This window comes from Aythya ferina, assembly GCF_964211825.1.
Source record: "Aythya ferina genome assembly, chromosome: 21".
Classification (NCBI taxonomy): domain Eukaryota; kingdom Metazoa; phylum Chordata; class Aves; order Anseriformes; family Anatidae; genus Aythya; species Aythya ferina.
The window spans coordinates 5,470,563-5,496,353 of NC_140319.1; the positions used below are offsets into that span (position 1 = coordinate 5,470,563).

Here is a 25,791-nt window from a genome sequence, read left to right on the forward strand (position 1 = left end):
TTCCTATACTAAGGAATTAATTTCAGCTTAGAAATTTAAGACCATAACTATTATTTGGTTTAATCAGTGTAAGCATCTACGTGTAACCTAACTGAGGACTACACCTCCAAAGCAGATTGTCCGATGATAAATATTGCAGGCAAAGCTTGCCTGGAAAAGTGGATTGAAAAGGATTGTCCAAGTACACAACAGCCTGTGCAACTAAGCAATTTGAATAGATAAATACAACACTGATTGAAAATTCTCTAGGTTCCACTGTTTAAACAAAATTATATATATTTTTTTACCCAACTATCTGCTGATTTGTAACATTGGGAGGATCTTCCGTTCTACTTAATTTAAACAATTTCTATACAGGCACAGAACAGCATCAGGATGATTTATGTTTCCATTAGCTAAACTTTCTAGCACTAGAAACAGCACTCTGCAAATTGTAGTAGTGGTGTTACACGTTTTCTTCTCTCCTTGGGTGTTCTTTCTTTGTGATATAACAAAGCAATGTCTTCGCGTGCAAACATTTGCCAAGCACGCAAAGGTAGGAAGTGGAAAAACATAAATATTCATCATTCCTAATGAACCGTTTATTTCCGCATGCTTAGTTGAGGGTAAATTTACCAAATATGCATAATTAAATGAATTACACCTAATAAGGTTTAAATCTTGTCCAATTTCCTTGGCTTTGTAAACATTATCTATGCATTTCACAACCAGGGAGAAGGGAAGGGAGGGCAAAGAGGTGAGGAGGAACAAAATCACTCCTGAGGCTCTTGGTGTGAGTACAAAGATTAAATATGAGCTATATAAATAAACATGAGAGTATATTAAAGTTTTAATGATCCCAGTTATATATAGCTTTAATTACTATCACATTGAAAAGAGATTCCCAGTGATATATTGGCTTCCATTTAAGTTTTATTAAAAACTAAATTGCATTCTGCTTTGGTAGGATGTATATTTTTTTTTGGCTTGATAAGCACAAAAATTGGTGTCAGTGAAGGCACATCACGGCCTGAAGAGATCAGTGTGTTGCCCAGGTGTCCCCGAACACAACATATGCTGGCATGGGACCTGCTACAAAATCAACTCGAATGTGTTTGGGAAGGAAGGAGCAATGTCTGAGCGAGGTGGCTGGTACCAAGTTGAGGGCAAGAGCAGGAGCATCATGTCCTTGAACCATCAGAATTGTTAACTGCATTTTCAAAATATAGCGCCATCATTTCTGCAGCCCCTCTATTTATATATTAAAACCAAAGGCCACAATCCTTTCAATATGTGAGGTATATGGTCACATACAGAGACAAAACTCATCTTTTTGCACCAAAAATGAAGTCCCCGCCATCCCAGGTGCACCTGAGCAGCTGTCAGAGCAGCACAATTTATGAAGCAGCAAGGGAAATTTGCTCTCCTCCCCTGAAAAGCTTCTTTATCTGGACTGGAGTGAACTGCTGCATTTTCTCACTGCCATACCCACTGTCAGTGTTCACTGCGTTCCTCTTTTGTCAGGGCCTCTTTCATGTCTGGGCTCTGCTCGCAGGAGGCTCACCGAGTCTCAGAAAAACCAGCTCACAGCTCAGCACTTACAGCTTGCCCTACGTGAAAAGAAAAGAGCACAAGAGCATCTTGGAGAGAGCAAGCCTGGCTCTAGCATTTATCAAAAGGACCTAAGAGAACAGTCAAGCGAAGGATAAATCAAGAAACAACAAAATCAGTTTCCACAACATTCAGGAGACGGATTGTTTCTGGAAAAAAAATAAAAACTTTGCAGCAGAGGAAGCAAGAAGGAAACAGATTTGCGCAAGAGGATTTCCTGCCAGGAGGCTTCTGTTGCAGCCCCCGAAACTGGGAGGTCTGATGGCTCTCCTGCTTGAAGCAGCACGGAGAATGAGGTTTCTGCCATTTATTAAGCTGTCCCCGGGGGCTTACGTTTGCTGTTCCTGAGCAAGCAGTTGATAATTTTGTAAATATCTTTCTCACATCCAGGAAATTCACAGCATACTTCAAAAGGCATGCATGTAGCTGCTGAAAGAGGAAGGAGCCTGGCGTCTTTTTTTTTTTTTTTTTCTTTGCCTTTATGAAAGTAAATAGCTCCCATAGTTTTGGAGACTAGAAGCACATGATCCCCAGCCTCACATCCCTATCTCTGGATCTCTCCATTAAAGCTCAGGGCAATTTTCTTTCAGCCATTCTCACAGCTGAAAGCTTAACAGATTCGTCTACTAAAAGCTATTACCTCTTTGTACAAACCCTTGCTTTTGTGCTCTCAGACTTGCCCACAAATTCAGCTTTGAGCTGTCATCTCGAATAACAGAGGAAATCCATTGCTAGCTTCAAAACTTATATTTTGATTTGAATTAGTTCAGCTTACGGCAAGAGAGGCTTACAGAAAATAACCTGCTCGCTAGGTTGAGCTACCTGATACACACAGAGGGTAGGAAAAACTTCTTGAAGAGCCAGGCAGGACAGCGTGGCACTATCTTCCAGAAGACCTCGCCAAGTGAAAGAGCTTCCATAAAATGGAAATCACTGCCACCTGCCACGCAGGTGAGACATCAGTGGGCATCAAATTGGTAATCACAGCTCATTTTCTTCAGGTTTATCCTCCAAGACTTGATTCGCAGTTTTCTATCTTCAGCTCACCAAGAAAAAGGCACAACAAAAGGAGGAAAAGAAACGTTCCTAGGCTTGGGCTTGCCTATTTATGCTCCAGTCCTCCCAAATTAACACCTCCTCAGTGGGCACATCTCCAGGAGCTGGCTGATCAGAGCTCTGGCTTGAAGTGGTTTTAACCCCGTGTTTGCCTTATATTGAGCAAAAAAATATGATGATTTCTCTCCCTTTTCTCCCTTCTCTTTTATGTAATAGCTAATTAATCTGTCATTCTGTGCCTTCGGTTTTCTGGGTCCAGAAGCAATGTGTCATCCTCACATGCAGCTTTTTTATAAATATGTAGTTCTCAGTAAACGCAAATAAATAAGGGAAATAATTGAAAAAGGTGTTCTGTGAGTTTCTGAATGTTCCTAAAGATTATACAATGAAAAGTAAACAACTAGACCCAGGAAAAAAGCTTAGACAAGAGCATAGCATATTACAAAGCAATAAAAATTTAAGGAATTCACCTGAATGTTTATGAAAACATAAATTTTAACCCTCCAGACAATGAAACAACATGCTCACCGTCGCATAATTGTGAGCATTTTGCCTCTAGACCTTAGCAGGGGATGAGTGATGAGGAATGCATGCTCTCATCCTGGCGGTGACCGGCTCTCCTGTGCCCAAGGCCACCAGGTCCAGCCATGGCCTCGGCACCTCATAGTCTTTCTGATGGATCAATCCCATCCCACTGGTGTGCCTCTTTACCCTCCTGGGTGCTGAGCACCATAAATGATGTGCTCCCTGCTCCCTAACACGATATTCCTCCATCACCACCTGGGGGCATGGTGGCAGTGAGGCAGTGCATGTTTGGCCAGGGCTTCAAGGCCAGCACGTAATGCGCCTCCTCGCAGGGGCAGGAAGCCAGCAGAGGAACCAGCAATTTTCCCGACATCCACTCATGGCCATAAAATCTCTATTATACAGTATTAGCACATGGCACTTGTGATTTCTCACCTGCTGGAGGCTACCACGCTCGCAGCGACATGTTTCGGACAGCTGTAAACTGCCTCGGTGTGCTGCGTTGGCATAAAGAGACTTCTTAAAACTCTTATTTGTTATAAACAAATAAGCAGGATGGAGCCAGCTGGCTTTTTGCTTCCTGGGGGCGGGTGGTTTGGGGATCAAAATCTCTGAATCCACCTGCCCAGACGAAAAGGAACTCCCTAAATAAAAGATGTGCAGAGCTGCCGCATTTGATCGCTCAGATTATGCACGGAGCAGCTTTTCTTTTCCTTTCTCCTTCACTGTAAATGCCACAAGGACGAGCCGAGGCTCCTTGTATGTCTTCTAGCTCGTCACCTCAGAGCACACAGTTACAAAACCAGAACTCCGGCACTTTCTCCCTGTTACTAATAATAAGACGAAGTAGGATGTTCTGCAGTTTAAAGAAAAACCATGGAGATGACCTGTCTCTTCTGCAAAAGCTTTATCTTCCCTAAAGTGCTTCAGCCTGTAAGTGGTGCTGCACCAGCGATCCCACTGATCAGGCTGCAAGACCTTATTTTTATGGCATTTCAGTCTGTTTTCAGGACGGTAATTCACCCCTCAGCTCAGGGAGAGACACGAAGGAGTAGGTGGTGCTGGGTGAGGAAGGCAGGTGGATGTCATTTGTTTCACGAACTCTTAAAATAAATGTAAATGATGCACAAAATAAATAAGTATATAGCAAAAAAAAAAATATTGCAACATATTTTGTTGTGGAATTCTTACAGAAAATAGCAACAAAGCCAGACTTGGGGAGACAAATCTTATTTCTGAGCGACTAAAGCCCCCAGCTTCTCGCCTCCTTTTGGAGGTGCCAGACTTTTCGGTATTTAACTTTCCTTCTGCAAGGCGAGGGCAATGCAGTTAAAAGGAAGGCCTGGCATCTCCAAAGGGTGGTGGGGGTCTTGGGGCTTCTCATGCTCGCTTTTTGGGGCCAATTCTAGGTCTGGAAGGATTCCCAGACAAAGGGGTCAGGAGCCTGCACCACGAAATAACTGGTGAAGGCTGGAGGCCAGTCCTGCCCTGGCTTATGTGCATTCAGCATCTCTGTTCTGATATTTCCCCTTCACCAAAGCAGGAGAGCTCAAATATCTTCCCCGATGTCTTTCACAGAGATGGAGCAGTGATAGGAAGGATCTCTGGGGCATGCAGTTCATTTAGTAGCTGAAGAAACGTGTGTCCACATGGCAGCCTCGAAAATTGAGCACTGGCTGTGAATTCAGAACTAGGCCTCTGGGGGCTGCTGCCTCGTGCCCGCGGTCTAGAACTTAATCGTTCATCCTGCTAACTAGCTGGGGGTATTCTTTGGAGAATACGCAGCAATTATAGTTCTTTACTGCCTAACTTTATAAGTTTTCATTCCTCTGTTTGAGGGTAGTTTTCTCCTCAGAATGAAAGGCAGGGCAGGATACACTGAATTTTCCTTATAGCCCAAGGTCTGTTCCTGGAAGCTGATGAGCACCCTCATTTTCTGCTGAAGTCGGTGCAAGCAGTTGTGTAACACTGGGTTATGCTTGAAAGTGAGTGTAAAAAAAAAAAAATCAGAGATCCTGCCCAGTAATATTGTGATATTATTGGAATATTGCTGTTGTTACGCTGGAACTGCAAGGTGCTGATGCCCCGTGCTGTACAAAGTGCTGAGCAAAGGAGAGATTCGGGGCATATGGCTTAGAGCATACAGTGAATAAAGAACAAGGCAGGATGGTGTAAGCAGGAGCAGAGCAGCATTTCTCTCTGCTGCTGTGTGCAGCCACACTGGGCACAGGAGACACCAATGCTGCTCAGGTGCCAACCTGCTTCCTCTGAAGCCTGGATCCTCAGCATCCATGAGCACACTGGAGAGCTCCAGAGTGAAACCCACTTGTATCCACAGAGGATCTGGTGAGATATCGCCTGGTTTTGTTCTCAGTCACACTGGGAAACACCAGCTCTCTGCCAGTCCCTAGGGTGAACATCAAGAGCCCGAGGAGAGAGCTGCAAAGCGCTCTGGTGTCCTACTTTGCCAAAATAGCACAATAAATATGCATGTGGAACATGGTGGAGAGATATTAAAAGGACATCGCTCCCGATTGCTCTTTCCCTTTGGATCCTTAACTGACCTGGTGCCTCTTGCTGGAACGCAAAGCATAAGGGCGCCTCGCTGACCCAGATCCAGATGTCACAAAGAGTTTGGGGACAGAATGAGGCCCAGGGATGAAAGTATAAATTAAACTTTAGTGAAGGCACAAAGAATACCCCCCACTTTTTTTTTTTTTTTTTTTAAATGTCTCTATATACAGGTAATAGTGACAATTTATCTGATGCACTAGAAGGGCGTTTTACCCTTGTGGCGACACAGACTGCTGTTCACTTTGCTTTATCTCGCAGGGACTCGGGATATATCTCTGCATCTACGATTAGATTTACAAATTCATATGAGGACATGTTTTGCATTCATGTCCCACCGCATTCTTTAGGATCAAAGTGCAAACTGCTCTCTGCAGCATGGAAAAAGCACTGAGATACTTTGCTTACTGTACTTCAAACCAATCTTGTACCTAGGGGATCATCCTCTACTCCTCCTGTACTTCCTTAAGCAGTTGAATGATTAACTGTATATGATAGTAACACAAATGTATTTCCAACTGCAAATACAATTACAAGAACTAAGCCGATGAATCCTTCCGAGTTAAGTACTGGCCATTACGGATGTGTCACACACATAAAAACACTCAGCCACCATTTGGAGATCAGCTCTATCAATGGCTGAGATACTGAAGGAGTGCAAATCAAACACAGACACCTTACACAGAGATGATGTGTGTGATGACACATCCCATCATTTCTGTGTTGGGTGGGTAGAGGGCAGAGAAGGAACAATTTCTCTCTGGTGCTTTAGAGGCTTTTCACTCCTGCAGAGCTTTATGACCATGATACATCTCAGGGAGCTATAATTAAGCTTCTGGGATGGGAAAGGGAAGGAAACAGTAGGTGGAGTCCTATGCTTGCTCAGAAATGTGGTATCATTGGGACCAAAGTGTGACGGTCCGTCCCCCAGCTGGAAGTTAGAGGTTACCAGGTCCACCACTCTCCCCGCTTTGATGGCTCTGTGGACATACACAGGGACTGAGGGTTACATCTGTGGGGGTAAGAGCAAGAAGATTGCAGCTTCTTCCTGAAGTGGGAGAACACGACAGGGAAATAGAGAGCTTAGATTCATGTTTGTCCTTGGAGATTGCTGAGAAGATGCACTCAGTTTGACTCTCCTCAAGCTGGTGGACTCTTTCAGGTTGAAGAAGGTGAAAGGGATCAACCCGTAAAATGCTGTTTGTAACCTCAAAACATCAGCATTAGCACTGAGCTCTCAGGGTGTGAGCGCTTACCACAGCCACCATGGAGGAGCCTGGCCCTCGTCAACATCAGATCCTTTCTGTAGTGGTCTGATGGGGAGCAACGTGCTGGAATTCAGGCCTGGCACACCAGAAGATATCCCTGGTCAGATAAATTAGCAGCCCAACACCTCCGTCCTGGCAGGACATGCTCCCATGAGTGCACACAAACCCACTGTGGGGTGAAGCATCCATTCTGCCATACAGATGCAAGCTGAGCCAAGCACAGTTTAAGTGGAAAAGAGGAGGATTTAGGCAACATGGACAGGGGGGATTTAGGCAGCAGAGGACAGGCAGCTCATTACATAAGAGAAGTTGCTGGGGAAGCAAGATGTCCCTGCAGACATCCCCTCCTCACTGACATCACACCCCATTTCCCAAATTCATCATCTCACTGCACAGGGCCGGGAAGTGAGTAACCGCAGGAACATGACCTCTGCGGGACAATCATGAGAGCAATTAATAACGTGTTGGGGAGAGCCTGGTCATGCTGCTCCTGCCACCCCTCTAGTCCTGCTGCTGGTCTCCTTCACCAGCAACATGCTGTGGCTGCAGCTGCCTCTGCGCTCATTTTAGGGCTTGCAACAGCATCAGTCACCTCCCTGGGTCGTGGGAAGAGCATCATATTTATGTTTCAGGAGGGTGATTACTGTGGTTCCCTTGCACATGCCACATGCTCCATCTGAAAGCCACTTACAGTATCAAAGGGAGCTGGCACTGCAGTTCTTGGGAACCCTAAGATCTTTCGATCCCTAATTTTGGAAGTGCCAGGGACCTTCCCTTCTTGCTAATGAATGTGGCCAGAGGGTTAGGATGTCCGTGGTGTCCTAGGTGTCAGTCACTGATTAGCAGGTGTCCTGGAAAAGCCACCTGCTCAGCTAGAAATGTGAAAAGCTCTACAAAAAGCCATCTTAGATCTGCCAGATTGATGAAAATAATCCTTCCAAAAAGAAGGTATTTTAATCAAATAGCTTTATTTGATTAAATTTAATAAACACATTTAAAGACAACAGTTTGAGGGTCTAGGCTGGAAAAGTCATGGTAAGAAAAAAAAAAAAAAAAAAAAAAAAAAGCTTGAGCTACAACCTTGTATATTCACTTCTTTAGGTTCTCAATCCTATATCGTGGTGGTTCTCAATCCTATACCATCATTCAGGATTTCTTAGCAGAGCCACAGAAGCAGCTCAACAAGTGCTCTGCGGAAAGGGACTTGTGTATGCAGCTGTGTTCAATTTTTATTTTATTTTTAACGGTTCTTTTGAGATTTGGTATGCCTGTGTAGGCACAGCAGTGTTGCACGAAGCTCTCACTTCTTGCAAACGCTGGAGGCTTTGCTAAATTGTAAGGTAATTCCTCTCTGCTATACAAGACGGGCTGCACAGGTTCGTGACTATAGAAAATAGTAAAAATTGTAGAGACTGGAATCTCAGAGAGTTCGTCAGCTGGGCACGCAGTTTTCTGCCCTGGTGGCAGGTAGTAGGAGACACTGGTGAAATCTGGAGCAGCTCTGCCTCTGATATCAAACTTTCCTTGCAAACCACTGTAGAAGCAGCACAATTTGGGAAGCCAGCAGTCTGCTAGGCTCGGTGTCACAGCTCACCAGTGATTTATAAACCACGGTGTATCCATCAGTCCGAGTCACTTACTCCTGAAATAATGGACTAGGGGAAAAAAAAAAAAAAAAAAGAAAGAAAGACCTGACCTTATGTGCAGGGAATGGCTGCTATTCCTGCTATTTGAGAAGCCAGCCATGAGTGGCTGAATCACGCAGCCTCAAGCTGCTGAGGAGTCACGCTCACGAGTTCCAGAGTATCAGGAAAATTACGGCATTGCCTCGGTGCCTTGTAACGATTATCTAATCGTGCTGCTTTCCTGGTGACTACAGGAAGTGGAGGGCAGTGCTAAGGTAGGCGCCAGGAGGATCTGGAGTTTGAATGAGGTGAAGTGCAGAGGACCCAGGACTCGGGTTTGGATGGGTCGGCCAAGATGGGCATCGCTTACAGGGCAGGAGGCATCTGAGGGGCTCAATCCACAGCTCTAACAGGAACAGTTTCTCTCCAAATCCATACCAAGCTACCTTAGTGGATGTTTATCAGCAGTGCATGACTCTGGTGGTGTTTCCCATTCCAAATCCTGTTTAAAACCTTCTCCCTCTGCTCCGAGGGGTCACTGCCATGCTAAGGGGTGCAGCTTGCCCAGGCCCTGCTCCTTGCACGGAGCATTTCCCAACATTGCCTCCCCATGCAGCACAAAAGTTCCCCTCCTATAAAGTCAGATAACTTCCTTGATAACCATAGTTACTGGAAGTTACATAGCTCATTATGTCTATAAAGTGTCTGTAGATCGTCTGATACAAACAGCTACGGCAGGGCAAAATATAATCGCGTTAGAAGTGTCCCAGGGTGAGTTCCCATCTAGCTTAGCTGGTGACTCACCAAGGCTCTTTCCTGACGGTACACAATATCTGCTTTGGAATTTAAATAGCCCAGTCTTGCCGCAGGTACAAACTGCTGCCACGATGATAAGGCTTCACTGGGAACACCTGGCTGCACGTGGAGCCCGACAAACACAAGAGCCCATGAGTTAGCATGGGAAACATCACTCGGTAATGCTGTTTACCACCCCAGAGCATTAATTGCAGGAGTGCCGGGCCTTCTGACTCCCAGAAACACCGGAGGATCAAAAAGGGATGCCAGGAAAACCCACTACTGCCTCTCACCATTTCTTCACCCCCTGGTTAAGATGAAAGAGGAAGGTGGAGAGCAGAGCTACTGAGCTGGGGCTGTGCCCAAACCCTCAGAGGCTGTGGAGGGGGGGGGTGGGAAATGTTTTCACTGCCTTCCAGAAGCGTGGGAGCAGGCACAGAAGTGTGTGAGCTAATAGCAAACACACCCGAAGCAGCATCGCCCAGCTGTGAGCGTTTAACCCCGCACAGGGTCCTGTTATATGTTGCACGAGGGGGTTTGTTTTAGGTGGGCTTGTTCTCGCCTGGTTTTGTCCTGCAAAAGCTGAGGCAGAGCAGGCTGTTTCAGGATGCTTTTGTGCTTCATCAGCTGCTCCCTCAGGCTCCTCTCCTCATGCAAGACCTTCCAGAGCCCTTCCAGGCTCTATACAGCCCTCGGCTGTGTCCTAATGAAGGGAAGGAGCTGTAGGCAGTACCCAAAACCTAAGCAAAAGGGAGCATCCCCAGGCAGGTAGCACACCATACTGAGAAACTAGCTAGCCTTGGAGGGAGGGAGAGAGAGGTCGGAGGCAGCTTGGTGCTTTTTCATTTATTTTCTTTGTTTTGCCAGCCATCCTTATTTAGTGGCTTTAGTTTATATACTGAGATGGACTACACAGAAAACAAAAGGTGTTATGTTTGAGCAACAGCAGCAGGGGTGAAGACAAGCCAAGGAAATTGGTTAAAGCCACACTCAGCAATCTCTTCTCACTACTCTGTACCATACACACTTCTTTTTACACTAAGAAGACCAGCCTGCAGGTTTTTAAATGGCCACATCCTCAGCCCACTGGTAGCTGCTGTTAGAAACAATCTTTTCCATTACAAACCTTCCCAAAGCCCCCGAAAAGAGTACATACCACTTAGAAGATCTCATCACTTCGCCCTCAGTCCTAGATGATGTGACAAGGGCTGCTGATACTGGGGAAATAAGGAGAGGTGATGGTGGAGAGCCTGCAATAATTGAAGGCTTCAGTGTTTCAATCGGGGTTATTTGCTGCAGGTGGGGTCCTGCGTGGTCAGGGCTCTGGCTGGGGCCACCAGCCCTATGTGAGAGCCAGTTCCCATCCAAATACACAATGCAGACAAAGATTATGATGAAAAAAGGCTGATAGCCCTGTTTTTAAATTTATTTTGGAAATGATGAATAGAGGTTTATGTAGAGGAACTGTTCCTACTTGGCACCACGGGGTCTCTAAGTGCCAAGGTGTGGGGATGTGCTCCTGGTCCTTGTGGATCCCCCCCCAGCCCAGCTCCTGACACACTCAGCATCTTCCTCCAAGCAGAGGACAGAAATAACACTGGGACAGCCTCCCACTCGCTTTTGGAAGCCAACCCCTTCATCATCATCATCATCATCATCAACCCAGCGCGGTGCTAAACCTGGGCGCACGCAGCGCTTGCACAGCCGGAGCCTCTGCATGGGGGGAGGAGGGCGAGGGCAAGTGTTTGGCCCAGTTCCCCATCTTCTGGGCTGACTAAAGGGATGAAGGGTTTAAAGTGTGCTTGTGGCTGGCTTCAGAGCATGGCTCATCTTTCTTATCATCATAAAAAGCTCGCTGGTGCTCCACTGACTCCACGAGGAGAGGATCTCAGCCGTACCCAAAGCGTGCTACCCAAAGCAGCATCCCCGGGCGTGCTGCAACGTTACCCAAACATCGCTCATTTTGAGCTCAATTTACCAAAGTGCTCACGCAGGTGACTAAGTGGGCAAGACGCTTAAATCCTGCCTTGCAGCCACTCATCCGACATCCTGCTTTGTCAGCCACGCGCACCGTTTGCTCTCCCAGCCTCGCTTGTCCCCGCGCAGCCCTATAAATAGATGGGAAGCATCGCTCAGCTGAGTTGTGGGGGCTGCTGCTATCTCTCCTGCTATCAATACAGCCTGCTGAGGGATGTTCCCCACTGATTAAGGTCTGGGAAAGCTGCTCCTAATTTGTCCTCTCCATTGAGGCACTTGTCAGCCCGTGGAGCTCGGTGGGAGCTCACTGCAGGGACCGTGCCCTAGGCCAGGTCCTTCCAGCTGTGGGAGGATCAGGTAACCCTAGATTTAAGCCTAAAGCTTGCTTAAACCTCAAGTCGTTTCACCATCCTTTTATTCCTGAAGGCCTCCTTTAGGGTTTCAGCTCGCTAGAGCTGAGCTGTGTGACCTGGAGTAGAGGAATTTAGAAGCCAAAGTGAGTTGTCTCTGACTGTCACTAAAATCTGGGGGATTTTGACAGTTCTCTGTCCCAAAAAAAGCAAACAGTTCCATGCACTTTACAGCAAAGTTTCCCATCCAGAAGGGACTTCCTGACACCACCCTAAAAAACCCACACACGATCTTGTATTGCTTTTGGAGAAATTGAGCAAAGCAAAGAATTACTTGCAACAAATGAGAACGAGGCTAAATTTTGGCTAAATTTTGCAGGTTTGTCCATTCCTCCTCGCCCCCACATCTGTTTCCTTATCTGCAGGCGGGTACGAATTTGTTGGTTCATTTATCTGGATCGTGAACTGATGCCCTTTGAACTACAAAAGCCTTGTACGTTGAATAATATTTCCCTGTCAGTAACTGCCAAAAGCTGCAAGGAATAAAAGTCCTTCTCTGCCAGAAGCCACACGGTGTTATTTTGAGTGATTCCACAGGAGCCTGAAAGCAGACGTAGAACTGTACAGAGTGCTTCAATTAGTTTATAAACATCTTTTGTGCATTTAAATTTCTACTGGATTTTTCTATTGCAACCTTTTATTTTCTTTTTTTCCTACCAATCACAAGAAATTTGACTGTCAGAATCCCGTTTCTGCCCCTAATCTAAGGCATTTTCAAATTATTTGGCCTTTGGGAAGAAACGCGAGGAAAATAATTGTTGATTTTAGGTGTCCCGAAGCTTTGCTTCGGGTGATTTGCTGCCTTGTGAAAAACGTGCCCGGGATCCCAAGGCATTGAAAATTGGAGAGATTAATTAAAAAAACAAACATCTGGACTGGGCGAAGAGTTGTAAAAACTTGCAAGGAGGATATTTTTCAGCAAGGTGAGGACGAACAAACAAAGATTTCTCCCCGGCACTTCCCGGGGGCATTGGCCACCAGCAGCTCGCTCTGCTCTCCGCGGCGCCTTATCGAGAGCATTCCTGCCTGCCCTGTTTGTCACAGGAACCGGCCCGGAGTGGAAGTGCCCTGGCAGCCAATGACGGGTTCGGGGTAATTGGGAAAGGCAGGTGGAGCAGGTAAGTCACCCCTAGGCAGGAAGGTATAAAAGATACTTGGATCGCAGCGGCGCGGCCACTCGGGCGCAGGGAGCTGGGTAGGGCACTGCTCTCGCCCGACCTGCCCCGCTGGGAGAGAAATCAGAAAGCTGCCGGGAGCTGAAATGCCAGAAGAAGGCTTGTAAATAAAAAGACTGCGATCCTAAGCCTATCCTCTGGAAAGAAGACTCTTCAGGGGTAGAAAGCAAGAGCCCAGAACATGCTTTGCTCCTTCTAACTGCCCTCTGACCAGGTATTTATAGCCTTTAATCTGCCGTACGCCTCTTGACTTGCTGTCTGCTCGGTAGCGCTAAATTCAAGATACCGTCGGGGTTTATGTTACAGGACGGGGCTGGCCACGCTCTGAGCCGCGTGGTGGCTATTGTCTGACTTTATAGCATGGAAAGAAGTTTTTCTCGAAGTTGCTGAGAGGTGGAAATTACTTCCCTCGGGTCTGAAGCCGAGCAAGTGTGGCTGTCCCGAATGGTTTAGGGTTTTTGGGTGGTGTTCCCAAAGTTTCTGGCAAGCCCAGGTTGTCAGCGGTGTAAACAGCTGAGGAAGAGCAGTGTGGCCATGGAAGCCTGAACAGTTAAAGATATTGCCTTGTATTAAAATATTCATGTGATCATCTAGTTAAAAAAAAATGAATAAATAAGCCCAGCTGAAAAGAAAACCAGGGTTTAGTAGCACAGCAGTGGTGTCCAGGAGAAATTGTGGATCCCGTGCTAGCTGCTGCCCAAACCCAAGTTAATTTTCTGCCTCTCAGTGCTACAGCAGCACACCGACAGACAAGAGGCAGGCTTTCCAGGGATGGCTTTGCACTGCCCTTCCCCATCTCTGCTGTCCCCTGCTCTTCGTTTTTCCCCAGTTCAAGCCAGCTGCCTGTGCCGTGTCTCATCACGTTGACTCATAACGCCAAGATAAACACGAGCAGGTTCTAAATTTATCAAAACTAGCGCGTATTTGTGGTGTCACGATCATCTCGAGCAAAGGGAAGGCAGGGGGAAAAGCTCATCTCTTCATTTAAGAGCACTTAAGTTTACTGTCGGGATGCTGCCTTAGTAAAAATCCCCACTGAGCATCTTTTTCCACTAGGGTATGAAATTGGTGTGTGTGTAAGCAAAGGCTCCCTTTTTGTGAGGTTACCTTCTGCTCTGAGGCTTGCTGCTTGTAATTTCTCCACGCTGAGGGCCTGCACAGACCCGGACATGGGGGATAGAGGGCTGCACGACAGAAGATTTTAGTAAAAACCTGAAAAGCAACAACAACAACAAAAAAAAAACGAGGCTTTCTTGTGTCTCCGCACCAACCGGTGCTTGGATTTGTGATTCATCAGAATCTGGCAGATTGTGCCAAATAAAAAAAAGGCATGGTGATCCAGGAAAAAAAAAAAAAAGCAGAAATACAACCCAAAATTTACAAAACAAATATTATAGCTTGCTGAAAAGTGCAGGTAGTCTGCCTGCGACTTAAAATTTAACTTGAGGAGGAGCCTCGTTTAGAAGAGAAAAAGAAAAATACTTAAGGCAAGAGCAGCTTTAACTAAAAGCAAAGTTTTCTTCCATAGGTGTAGTCTGGGTACATAAGGTTGGCTTGGCTCTGGCAGCTCTAGCTGTGATGGGAGAGGTGAGAATCCTTCGTCCTTACATAACGGAGATATTTCTGTGCCGTGGTAGCAATACGCAGTTTTGCTGATGCCTTGAATTAGCCTTTTTTTTTTTTTTTTTGCTCAAGACACAGCGTGCAGCCTGTGTTGCTAAGCCTCGGCCGGACCGAGTGGAGAGCTGTAATTACAGCAGCAATCTGAAGGTCTCTGACTTGTCTTAGGAGATTTACCGGTGACAAAGAATCAAGCCCGGCCAGTTCAGTGACACAGCCCCAGAAAATGCTCCCCGGGCAGGCAGCACCGCGGCCATCGCCGCGAATTTCCTCCAGCTAAACGCTTGCTTTCAGGCTCGGTATCTGAAAGGCCACGCATCTGATAGCAGGACGCAGGCAAGGCAGTGTTTCTGGTCCGGATAACTGGCATCCAAGGTTATAAACTGGCATCCAAGCTTGCTGGAAGGGCTGGGGTAACTCGGTTGTAAATCAATTTGCTGCAAACGGCGGGCGAGCCGCTCAGCTCCGCGCCCCTGCTTGCACACCAGCGGAGAGCAGAAAGCAGATGGCAGCGCATGGCAGGGCTCGGGCTGCCTGGCACTCCCCCAGGGCTGAGGGCAGGGACAGAAGTTTGCTTTCCTACGGAAAATGCAGCAACAAGGAAACGCCGGAGAATTCCCCCTGCTCCGGCACAAAGGCCATTTCCTCCAACGGTTCCCTTCTTGCTGCGTCACGGTGACAGAGGATGGGACACATTTTGCAAAAAAAATTACATTTTCTCCCTTCCCTCCGGTCCCGCTGCTGCCTGGAAGACTTCAGATCCCTCTGTGCACATCACCAGCACAGCATCGTTGGGTGGTGCCTGGCTCAGAGAGCCACGATTCGGCACCCAAAGCTCCGTCTGAGCGCACTGAGAGCATCACCCCTCCGCTACCCCCCCAACTGAATAGTGTTATCTGTCTCTTAGGCCTTGCTCATGCTGCCACCATAATATCTGAGTGCCTCCCAGCCTAGTGGACTGCTATCGTGAGGTCCCTGCTCGACCTCATGGAGTCCTCTGCTCTCCTCCCTGCCCAGGTGTCGGGGAGCACCGGCTGGGGTAGGTTTTTGTGCGTTTTCTCTGCCCAGAGCGAGGCACTTTTGGGGAAGGACTGCAGCCGTCTCTAATGCCAGGGGGATTCTGGTGGAAAGGCTTTTGGTGGAAAGGAGCTCTGCTGCTTGCTTGCTTCTTGGCAGGTTGTTCGCCTTGGGCATGCAGCTTCCAACAGGCTGCGTGTTGTTCTCGCCTCTAGCAGGGGTCTCTTCCAGGCTCAGGACGCAGCAGAAGCCGTGAACTTGCTCTTCGGTCCTCCTATGGGGTTAAGGATAAGGCTGGTGATGGGTGTTTTTGTATGGTTTAGAACTAAAGGGGTGTTTTTTTTCTTCTCTTCCAGAGTCTCCCAGGGCTCTCCTTATCTCCCCGGGCACCGTCATGTCGTGTTTCACCCAGCTGTGGCACTCCAGCACCCCGGACTCACCCACCAGCCCCGTCCCCGCCTCTCCAAATGAAGCCCCCATCCCCATCAGCCCCATCGTTATCACCTCCCCAGGGGACAGCAAGAGGAAAGCCAGGTCCCCCACCGACAAGCCGGGCTCTCCAAACCCAACCTCCCCGAAGCCGACCTCCCCCGTCGAATGCTCCATTTGCTTCAACACCTACGACAACACCTTCAAGACGCCCAAACTGCTCCAATGCTCCCACGTTTTCTGCCTGGAGTGCGTGGCCCGCCTGAGCAAAGGGCTGCCCCCAAACCACCCCGAGGACCAGCTCCCCTGCCCTTTCTGCCGCCAGCTGACCAGCATCCCTCTGGAAGGCGTCCCGGCTCTCGAGACCAGCAAGGAGCTCCTCGCCACGCTGCCCCCTGAGCTCCAGCAGGAGAAGGTGCTGTGGATGGAGGGGACCAAGCTGTGCTGCCGCCGGTCCTCCGACGACCCCGAAAACCCAGACTCGTGCATCTCCATCGACGTTGCCATGAGCAAGCCCGAAAGCCCCGAGGCTCCCCCGACGGGGCTGGCGGGGAGGCTGTCCCGCTGCGACATGTGCGACGACTGGAAGCGCATCGTCCTCCTCTCGGCCCTCATCATCATCCTCTTCTGCATCATCCTGTGGCCGGTGCAGTGCGCCCTGAAGACGGGGAACCTCCGCTGCTTCACCAGGACTGTGGCGATGAGCAGGCCGGAATACCTCCCCCCGAAACACACCACGGCAGCCCCAGCCGTCACGCAGATCCCTTTCCAGTAGCAGCCCAGCAAGGAGGCTCTTTGGGGAGGCAGGAGCAGGGCTCCCTGCCTGACAGCATCCCTCACCGTGCCTGCACACCCCGAGGTCTCCACGCTCGTTCCGTGGCTGCGCTTGGGTGCAGGCACCCTCTTCCAAGAGCTCTGCTGAAACCCGTGCCTGCCAAGCTGTCTCTGGCCCAGAAACGCTCTCAGGAGCTGTCAGCATCCCTCTGCCAACTCTCCATGGGAACCAGAGCCTCGAAAGCTGTCGCAAAGGTGCGGTGGGCGATGGATTCACTTCTAGGACTGCTCACCCGGAGAGGCGCAGGGGCCTTGGCTGGATACCAGATGACAGTGGGTGTAGTTCCTTCCACCTCCCTTGGGGAATAAAGGGCTGTTTCTTTTTGCAAACCGAAGGATCGACATGCTTATTCCTGCGAGGAGCTGGGTTTGGGAGAGTAAAGACATGTCAGAGTTGCACAAGCAGGTGAGGAGTAGCCTGATCCCACAGCCTTGAAACATTTCAGTGGTGCATTGGGTGCTGGAGGTGTTAAATGCTGCCTCCTGCTGACAAAACCCATCCATCCCCGCTGCTCACCGGAGCTGTTACCACCGGGACGAGCTAAGGCACTGCTGAAATTGTGAACAGAAGAGAGTAGCATTTATTTGATTTATTTTTTTTCCTCCCAGAAGGTGCTTAAAAATCACTCATCCCTTACCTGGAAGGATGAGTGCACCCAGGGTGAGCTCTGCTAGGCACACCAGCACGATGCTGCCCCTCGGTGAGCTTCATTCACACCTCTCCCAGGCAAATCGTTGCCAAAATGACAGAAGCTCCAGCTTCTGACAGCTTTACCCTCCTAATCTCAAAAGGTGTCAGTATTAAGACACGGGCCAGTTGCTTACACGATATTTTTATTTAAAGCAGTGATTTTCCGACAGTGATTAACAAAGGTCTTCGTGAAGAAGGCGGCTTACAATTAAATCTTGTTTATTCAAACACATGGATGTAAGACAGGATTGTATGCAAGTACCATACGTGTATGTATTAAATTATGTTTTCTACGATGCGAGGTGTCAATTTGTAGCATTTACTCCACATTTTCCCCTCTTACTTGCAGTTGGAGGTGCCCGCTCAGCAGTGCCGGGTCTGGCACCTCTGGAAGTTCATACTTACTGCCATCGAGGTGGTGTTGTCCCAGATGCAGCTGCCCCTGTAATTCCCCGATTTAACCTGAAAAAGGAGACGCTGCCAGGGCTGCTCATCCTTTGCTTCTTGCCAGCTGGATGAAAGACGTTTCCAGTCTCGCTTTGCAGCAAAGCTGGTTTGAAATAAAAAAAAAAAAAAAAAAAAAAAAAAAAAAAAAAAAAAAAGGCCAAAGCAACGGCAGAAATAACCCAAGTCTGTCGTTATGCAAACCTGCTGCTGGGCTGCAGGTGGGATTATCTGTGCCAGCCACACGGCTGCAGAACCCCCCCCAAGGCACTGCAGCAGCCACCAGAGGCACTGGGCTTGAGAGGGATTCTCCCTGCCCGTTCCCCGGTGCTTGCTATCTTCACAGCACCAACTTCAGGGTGTTCCTGGGAAAGGCAGATTTAAGGCAGAGGAGGCACTTTTTTTCCATTTTACACGGGGTGCATTGGAAAGCCCAGCAAATTGATGCTAAGCAGCAAAAGTGCTTTGCCGTGCACATCTTGGTTGGCGCTCAGTCCCACTGATGAGACCTAAGGGCAGGCGAGAGGGAAATAATATCTTCAGCTCAACAGCCTCATAAAAATCTGTCGTGGTGGCAAACTGAGCACAGAGATGTTCTCACAGCTCTGGCTATTCCTAGCAGTCTGTCGCAGCATCCTTCTGGGGACTGTCCCTCTGCACTTCCCCTCCTCACCGCCTACTGAGGAAGAAGGGCTGAAGGTTTAGCTCGCACGCAGCCGAACCTCACACTCATGCATAGTCAAAAGAAAGGATCAAAGCAAGTGGAAACAGGCCCCCAGGCAGTAACATTGGGGTTAGGAGACATCCCTGCTGTCCACACCACTCAATGCTCCGTCGCTTTCCCAAAGAGCAAGGCGCTTAGAAAGGAAGAAATCAGAAATAAAAAGCCTCGAGAATAATCAACATTTATTAAAAGTGCAATAAAAAGAAACAGTTCTCCCGTCCCTGTGACCAGGGAGCAGGAAGACCAGCAAGGAAATACAGCCAAGGTATGTCATTGTGCTTTTGTTCAACCCCTTCTGCTCAGCCAGGGGAGCCAGCACCCTGGGCACCAGTGCCCCAGCACGCAGGGGGCCGCACGTCTGCCCTCTTCCAGGCACCTAGGAGGACACCAGCATGGTCCCCACGCATGCTCCAGAGCTTCAGGCACTGGCACTCAAGCCCAAAACTCCCCAGAGAGAGCACTTTCAGTCCCTGGTGCATCCTGCAAAAAGGGGATTCTTTGGCAGGGCTCGTTGCAGACCTCAGGGCCGGAACGGCAGGGAGCCCTGGGAGTCGCAAGTCGAGATTTAATCAACAGAGCTGGAATATTCCACTCAATAACACACGTCTTCACGGCACTGGTCAAGTCACAAGCGCTCCTACAGCACCCCTACACTCCGCAGACACAGCACTTGCCTTGTGGTACGGTTGCAAGGGGGAAAAAAAAGAGCTCATACAGCAAGGTAACGGCAGAGCTGCGTCCAACTCAGAGGGGCCCAGCTCAAGTTCAGCTCAAGTCTAGCATCCTACGCTGTGTTACTCGCTCGGGGGTGGCTAAAAGCACAGTGCACAGCCAAAGCTGCTTTCCTACTCTTCAGCACCCTTCAGCTAGGTGGGATCTCCCAGAGCTCAACGTTCAGACCCGCACCAGGGTGGAGATGCCCCCCTCCGGCCCCAGTTCTGCTCCAAAAACCGAGCTCCGTGGGCTCTCAGGCACGCGCACACCCTCCTGCTGCACGGTGGCAGCAGGGATGCCCGGGGTGCTTTGGCAGGCTTGCATAGAAAGCTAAACTGGGACAACCCAAAGGAAGCATGAGGAGAAGAATCAGAGGCACGGACAGCCGGGGCCAGGCCGTGCTCCCTCTTCCTCACCTCCACAGGCAGCGAAGTTACTCCAGGAATTAGCCGAGAGCCACTTCTAGCTTGGAAATGATCGACCTAATGAAAACATCCGAGTGCACTAATACTTTGCTAACGCCCTAAACGGGCAACCCTGGGAAAGCTCCTAAGCAAACAGTCGTTTCCATTCCTTTAACGATTTGCGTGTAAAAAATAAGAGTCTTAAATTAAAAAAAAAAAAAAAATTAAAACTGAGCCTTGATGCCCAACGAATGTCCAGAGGCACTTCCACATAAATATCGACCTACTGATACAGGGGAGACCGGGAGAAGATCCTTCTCGAGAATAAGTTAGGTCAAGGCATGTTCTTAAGGCGCAGACTCTGCTTGCTTCTTGCAGCCAGCTTCTGAACTCCTTGCTGAATCCAAGGTGCTAGGGGAAGGCAAAAAGGGCAAAAAACCATTGTCCGCAGTTGCAGCACGTGGAAAGGGTGGACGTAAACACCATAAATCCTGCAGGCCAAGACAAGAAGGAAGAAAGAGGGCAGGGTTTATAACCGAGGGAAGGGGATGGGGATGGCACAGAGCTGAGACACTGTCGGCGTGCAAAGTCTCTCCGACTTGTTTCCAGTGCCTGCCAGCTCCCCGAGTCTGAACAGCAGACCTCTCCCTTGCAGTACAGGTAGCATTTTTTATTAAAACGAGCACGTTTGCCTACTGAGATCTCACCACCCCATTTCTCCCTGGCCACAGCCGCGTCTTTAGGCTCTGCCAAGCTTCATCAGAGCACGTTTGGCTTCCCTGGTGGGAACAGGGAGCTGTGCGTGTGCTGAGCTGAAGGCTGGGGTGAGAGGCGAGGTAAAGAGACGGCGGCAACACTCGGTTAACCACGGGAAGCATTCCTACCTGGGCAGCCTCCGTACAGCTCACCTCCGACTCTTTATCGCCCCGTGTTACTCATCCCTGAAACCTTGGGGCTTTTGATGTTGAGGTTCTCGTAGACGGAAGCTGATTCATCATCCACCCTGTCAGGACACAAAGCCTTGTCATGCACGGCCTGGGCTTTGGATCCTTGCCCAGGGGCAGGTGGCCGGTCAGAAGCAGGGAATGACCCAACCAAGCTCCCTTTCTCCCTCCCTGGCCCTGACACTGGTTTGGGGCCCTGTTCTCCCATCCTCTGGCTCAGCTGTGCCTCTGAGGTGTGAATCCAGCTGGGGAATAGAGCCTTGAGCCTTCCTCTGCGTGCCAGCCTTTCAAGGGTGCAACCTTCCTGCAGGATCAGTGCACACAGTTCCTGTTTTTTTTTTTTCTTTTTTTTTTCCCTATTTATTTTTTTTATCTACATACCCAATTCTCTGGATTTTCCAAAATCTAACGGAAGGGAAGTGTCAGACTGGGTGTTAGGAAAAGGCTCTTCACCGACAGTACTGGCAGAGGGACGTGGTCATGGCCCTGAGGCCTTCAGGGTTTGAGAAGTGTTTGGACAACGCTCTCAGACACATGGTCTGATTTTTGGGTGGTCCTGTGTGGAGCCAGGATATGGACCTGATGGTCCTCGTGGCTCTCCTCCAGCTCGGGATATTCTGTTTTTCTCTGAAAGGGACACTACAAAGCCGATCTGAGCACCTCTAGAGCCAATCTGACACCCAGCACCCAACTCAGGGGATGCCTGGAGCTGGCAGGACTGGCCCTTTGGAGCTCCTTAACTCCATCCCTCACACTCCTCCCTGCCATCATGTACGCAGAGCTCCAGTTTCAAAGCCAAATGCTTGAAGCAGGACCCAGAGGACTCCTCTTTCCTTTCCAAAGCCTGTGCAAAACTCCAAGACAGGAGGCGGGTGGGCTGCTCGCAGCATGCTGACAGCGTGGTGGGATCACCTGCTTATTTTGAGGCACTGCCATCTGCCAGCCAGGAACAGGCTGGCAAGGGGTGGGTACTGGGGACTACGCTGCAGCTATTCTCCTGCTGCTACGGGAATTTTTAGACCCAGCAGAGACATCCAGCTTACACAGACTGGGCCCGTGGTGAAGGAGGCTGCCCCTTGGCTCGGCCTTTTTCCATAGGAGAGTAGCCGATATTCAAGTAGTCTCGCTCTTTCCTTTTATTCCTCTGGAAGAGAAAGCAGAGACATTAAAACCCCAGTCAGAGCTGAGGCAGAAGAAAAGCCCTACAGCATCCCAAAGCCAGCAGGGAGCAGTGGGTGCGGGTTTATTTCCATGTGCTCAAAGCAGGATTTTGGTCCCAGTCCGAGGGAGGCAGGGGAAGCGGTCGCGGTGCCTGGTGTGCACCACAATTTGCCCCTGGATTTCCAACCCAGCTGAACAGGACTCACCTGTTCTTCTTCCAACCTCTTCTGCTCAGCCTCAATGAACTGCTGGACTGCCATGTAAACGAACTTGTACTGTGCCTCCGTCTGCACCATGCCCGAGCGCTGCCTGCGTACCATCTGGATAGTTTTGGGGATGTCGATGTCGCAGTCCAAGCCTGCTCGAGGTGAGAGAGGGAGGTTTGAGGGAGCGGCAATGGGGTTGAAAAAATTATTCATGCTTGTGTGGTTTAAGAAATAGGCTCCTAATGGCCCCTGGAGCAGACCCAGAGCTGCCCACGGAGAGTGCTGCAATAGCGCTGGGGCTTCAGGTAAGGGTGGCAGCCCTCCCATCCAGAAGGGTTTGGGGGACTCCTCTCCAAAAGGGCTTCTGGAGTTACACGCCAATAAGAGAGGGCTGCCCAGGAAACCTTGAAATGCTGGCCCCATTGATGCCAAAAAGAAAATTCTCCCAAAAGAATGGCCCATGTGCACACCCACCACTTGGGACTGAGGCACAGCTCAGCACTGCAGGGATGGAGCAACATTTCTTGGCTCACAGGCTACAAAAGCCCCTCTCACCCCACATGCAGACCCGTCCTGTGTCCAAAACGAGTAAAACCCACTGCTGGGAGATTGTGGACCCCCTGCTTGCACAAGAGCAGGGTTATCCCCTAAGAGGGCAGGGTCAGGCAAACAGTGGAAGCCACAAGGTTTGCACGGGGCCGTACCTTGCCTGTGGATAATATCCACCAGAATGTCTATCACGATGATGGTGCCTGTGCGTCCTATTCCAGCACTGGAGAGAGGAAAGGAAAAACGACTGCAGGAGGAGCCTTTGCCCTGTTGATCGTCGCAGCTCCCACAGTCAGCCCCATCCCTGGCCCGTCCCAGATGGATTTGGAATAGCTGCTAGAAAACCAGCCTGGGCAAAAGCTGAGCTTTTCAGGCCACCAGGGTCTAGCAGGCTGCATTGGAGCTAGCAACTTCAGAGCACGAACCCACCACCAGTTTGTGTGATAACCCAGCTGTGAGTAATGAAAGGAAAAGACACGAGGTTCCCCTTCCCCACGGCACCGCCCCGCTGGCTCGTACCTGCAGTGCACTATGATCGGCCCCGTGTCAGGAATGCTTCGCTGTGCCCGGTTCACTTGGTCCAGAAAGCTGAGAACCCCTCCCGGCTCGTTGGGCACCCCGTGGTCCGGCCAGCTGAAATACTGATAGTGCTTCACCACCCGGGGACGCTCGTCCTGCGGGGAGCAGAGACCCACCGCCTGGTCAGGACACCCCTTCCTTCCCTTCTGCTTAACAAAACCGGGGCAAAACGGCCCAGAACTTCAGCACTGGGTAAAAATCCCCGGGATCTCTCAGCTCCAGGCCTTTCAAACAGCGTGGGGACAGCAGCAGGGGACTCACCCTGTCCGTGCGCGCGATCTCCAGCTCCCGCAGGTAGTAGCCCTGGGCCTCGCGCTCGCTCACGTTGCGCACGCAGATGCAGCCGTACTCCTTGGCGCAGCCCTTGTCTGGCCAGTAGCGGAAACATTTGTTCTGCAGCAAGGTGGGAGAGATGCTCGTTAGTGGGGAGCTGGGGAGGGACCCCCGAACGCCTCGCTGGGGATGCTGCTGCGCTCCGTGAGCAGCCCTGGGGTGAAGGTTTAAGGGGAACCGCACGTTTCCTCGAGCTGTGCTGGGAAGGGGCAGTCCTAGAAGTGTTGCTTCATGGAATTCCTCTCCGCTTTTGCAAGAGCAGAGCTGTCCCAGCGGGGCTTGAAAGGCAACTTTCCTCCCTTACACAGCCTGTGACTCCCTCCCCTGCAACAGGTCCCCATTATTACAGGCAGGGACCCGCAGCTGTCCAGGCAGGATAACGCACTCAGGTCGACCACCCAAGATTATTTCATTACTGATTCCACTTCACGTGCTCACACAAGCCCCTGCTAAGCACCCAGCCTGGCTCTGCACCACCCTTTCAGCTCTGAAGGCCTGGCTTTGGGACTACTCCCTGCATCCAGCCTCACAGGCTGGCACGCGACGTAGGTGACGTTCAGGCTTGGTGGCGGTGCTCACCCTGCCCCGCTCCACTTCCTTGGTTGTCATCACGATGACGTGGCTGTTCTCTTGGTACACCATGGTCCAGAAGTCGTTCACGGTGGTCTGCAGGCAGCCCTGGGTGGCTATGTAGATCTTGCAGTGCTCCGAGTTCCTTCCATCCTCAGGGATGCTCTGAGGAGCAAAGGGGAAGGGGGAAGAAAAGCCAACGAGACCAGAGTGAGGGATTGAGAATAGTTTAGCAGCAAAGCCAGCACACCTTGCCGGGCAGGATTTCTGAGCTAGGTGATTCTCCTCCACTCACTGCCCTCGTGGACAGGAGCCGCGCCCATCACCAGCTTCAGCAGAAGCTGATGTCCCCAACAAATGGTGCCAGCTCGCCACCAGGGGCTTTGTACTGAGCTGTAAGACATTTCTGACCATGCACTCAAGACACCTGGCAGCTACAGAAGCTGGATGGGATGAAGCGACCATGAAGGTTTCCCTAAGGCTGGTGCTAAAATGCCTCGGCGCTGCTGGAAATACACCTCCGGGCAGCTCTTCGCTTTCAGGTGACAGTTATAATTTGACCTCAGAGATAATGGCCAGCGACAGAGTCTGGGACAGTCCCCTAGGACCTCCTGAGCAGGTAAGGAAAGGAGGGGATCGAGATCAACTCTTGGATGAGGGCAAATAGGACTTGGTAGAATGGAGAGATCCCTTGGGGATACGGCAGAAAAATCCTGACCCTGGGGATGCAGATGGCTCCTGACAAGCTGCTCCCTCCAGATTTACACCAGTACTGCATCCCCACACCAGCAGTGGGGTGAAGACAGCCCCCCCGTGCTGCCCTCCCCTCCCCAGGTACCTTGATGTAGTTGGCGTTGATGTAGTCAGACCCAGGCACGCTCTCGTCCACGTCTCGGAGCGCCACCCGCGTGGTGTCGACTGAAGGAGAAGAGCCCGGAGTGAGCAGGGAAAGCAGCAGCCTCCAGCATCTCTTTTGGAGATTCTGGCTCTGTGTGACTTTTGGAGCTACACTCGAGCTCCATGAAACAAGCTTGGGCTCCCAGCACCAAGTGGATAGCGGTGCACTGATTTCCCAAGCAAAAGGGTAACAAAGGGGATGGAAAAGGCCACGAGCTACCCAGACCACTCCCATGGGACACAGCACACCTCTGTCCAGCTCAGCCATGATCAGAAAGCTCTGCTGGGTTAACTAGCCCCAGAGAAGGATGCAGGAAGAAAAAAAACAAGCCTATATTCAGCGACTCCTTACAGGGAAGGATGTTCTTGTAGCGATTCTTCGCCTTGTTCTCGGGTCGCTGTCCCTCCTTCCTGGGGTAGAGGAGCTTGCACTCCTGCTGCTGCAGCATCTGTGGGGCAAATCACACAAAACAAACTGTTCTGGATAGAAAAGGGGCTCGGAGGCTCTCTCGGATAACTGCTTGGCTTCCCAATGCTACAAAGAGCAGAGTGCGGGCAGGAGAGGGCAGGGAGCCAGGATGCAGCCTGGTGGGGGAGTTAATAGGGGGAGAAGGCACAGACCTCTGCAGGATGAGGAAGGAGAAACTGCCTCAGACATAGAAAAGACAAGGAAAAAAAAGGAC

General features: G+C 50.1%; 2 protein-coding genes and 1 long non-coding RNA gene across 7 annotated transcripts in view; 1 reads left to right on the forward strand and 2 right to left on the reverse strand.

The window, feature by feature from the left end:
• Positions 1-892: 892 nt before the first annotated feature.
• On the reverse strand, positions 893-2,643 carry LOC311422201. Its single transcript, XR_014685218.1, has 2 exons — positions 2,413-2,643; positions 893-1,589 (listed from the first exon to the last, which is right to left on the reverse strand). It is a non-coding gene; the product is annotated as an uncharacterized lncRNA (long non-coding RNA).
• Positions 2,644-12,816: 10,173 nt separating this feature from the next.
• On the forward strand, positions 12,817-17,879 carry RNF223 (ring finger protein 223). 2 transcript variants are annotated; one of them, XM_084495000.1, is made up of 3 exons: positions 12,919-12,935; positions 15,520-15,651; positions 15,986-17,879. In XM_084495000.1, exons 2-3 carry the CDS (start codon positions 15,600-15,602, stop codon positions 16,831-16,833), a joined length of 900 nt encoding a protein of 299 aa, XP_084351126.1. In that variant the 5' UTR covers positions 12,919-12,935; positions 15,520-15,599; the 3' UTR covers positions 16,834-17,879. The 2 variants fall into 2 exon arrangements, with proteins under 2 accessions (XP_084351127.1, XP_084351126.1); XM_084495001.1 differs by lacking the exon at positions 15,520-15,651 and having other exon boundaries at positions 12,817-13,206.
• A 1,039-nt stretch (positions 17,880-18,918) lies between these two features.
• Positions 18,919-25,791, reverse strand: part of LOC311422197 (tyrosine-protein phosphatase non-receptor type 11-like) — a 37,722-nt gene continuing 30,849 nt past the window's right edge. For 2 of the 4 annotated variants that reach the window (XM_084494997.1, XM_084494999.1), the window contains exons 7-16: positions 25,461-25,557; positions 25,050-25,129; positions 24,221-24,376; positions 23,570-23,701; positions 23,249-23,403; positions 22,885-22,952; positions 22,181-22,332; positions 21,857-21,957; positions 20,754-20,872; positions 18,919-20,280 (exon numbers count right to left, since the gene is read on the reverse strand). In XM_084494997.1, the coding sequence (XP_084351123.1) occupies positions 20,788-20,872; positions 21,857-21,957; positions 22,181-22,332; positions 22,885-22,952; positions 23,249-23,403; positions 23,570-23,701; positions 24,221-24,376; positions 25,050-25,129; positions 25,461-25,557 (1,026 nt within the window). In that variant the 3' untranslated portion in view covers positions 18,919-20,280; positions 20,754-20,787. Of the gene's footprint in view, positions 20,361-20,753; positions 20,873-21,856; positions 21,958-22,180; positions 22,333-22,884; positions 22,953-23,248; positions 23,404-23,569; positions 23,702-24,220; positions 24,377-25,049; positions 25,130-25,460; positions 25,558-25,791 lie in introns of all 4 variants that reach the window. The other 2 variants (XM_084494996.1, XM_084494998.1) reach the window with 1 other exon arrangement.

Excerpts from the sequence above, each read along its gene's own strand:
- RNF223 (XM_084495000.1), top strand. The coding sequence starts at position 15,600 with ATGGAGTCCTCTGCTCTCCTCCCTGCCCAGGTGTCGGGGAGCACCGGC. Across the intron at positions 15,652-15,985 it reads GTCGGGGAGCACCGGCTGGG|AGTCTCCCAGGGCTCTCCTT; the intron begins GTAGGTTTTTGT and ends CTTCTCTTCCAG.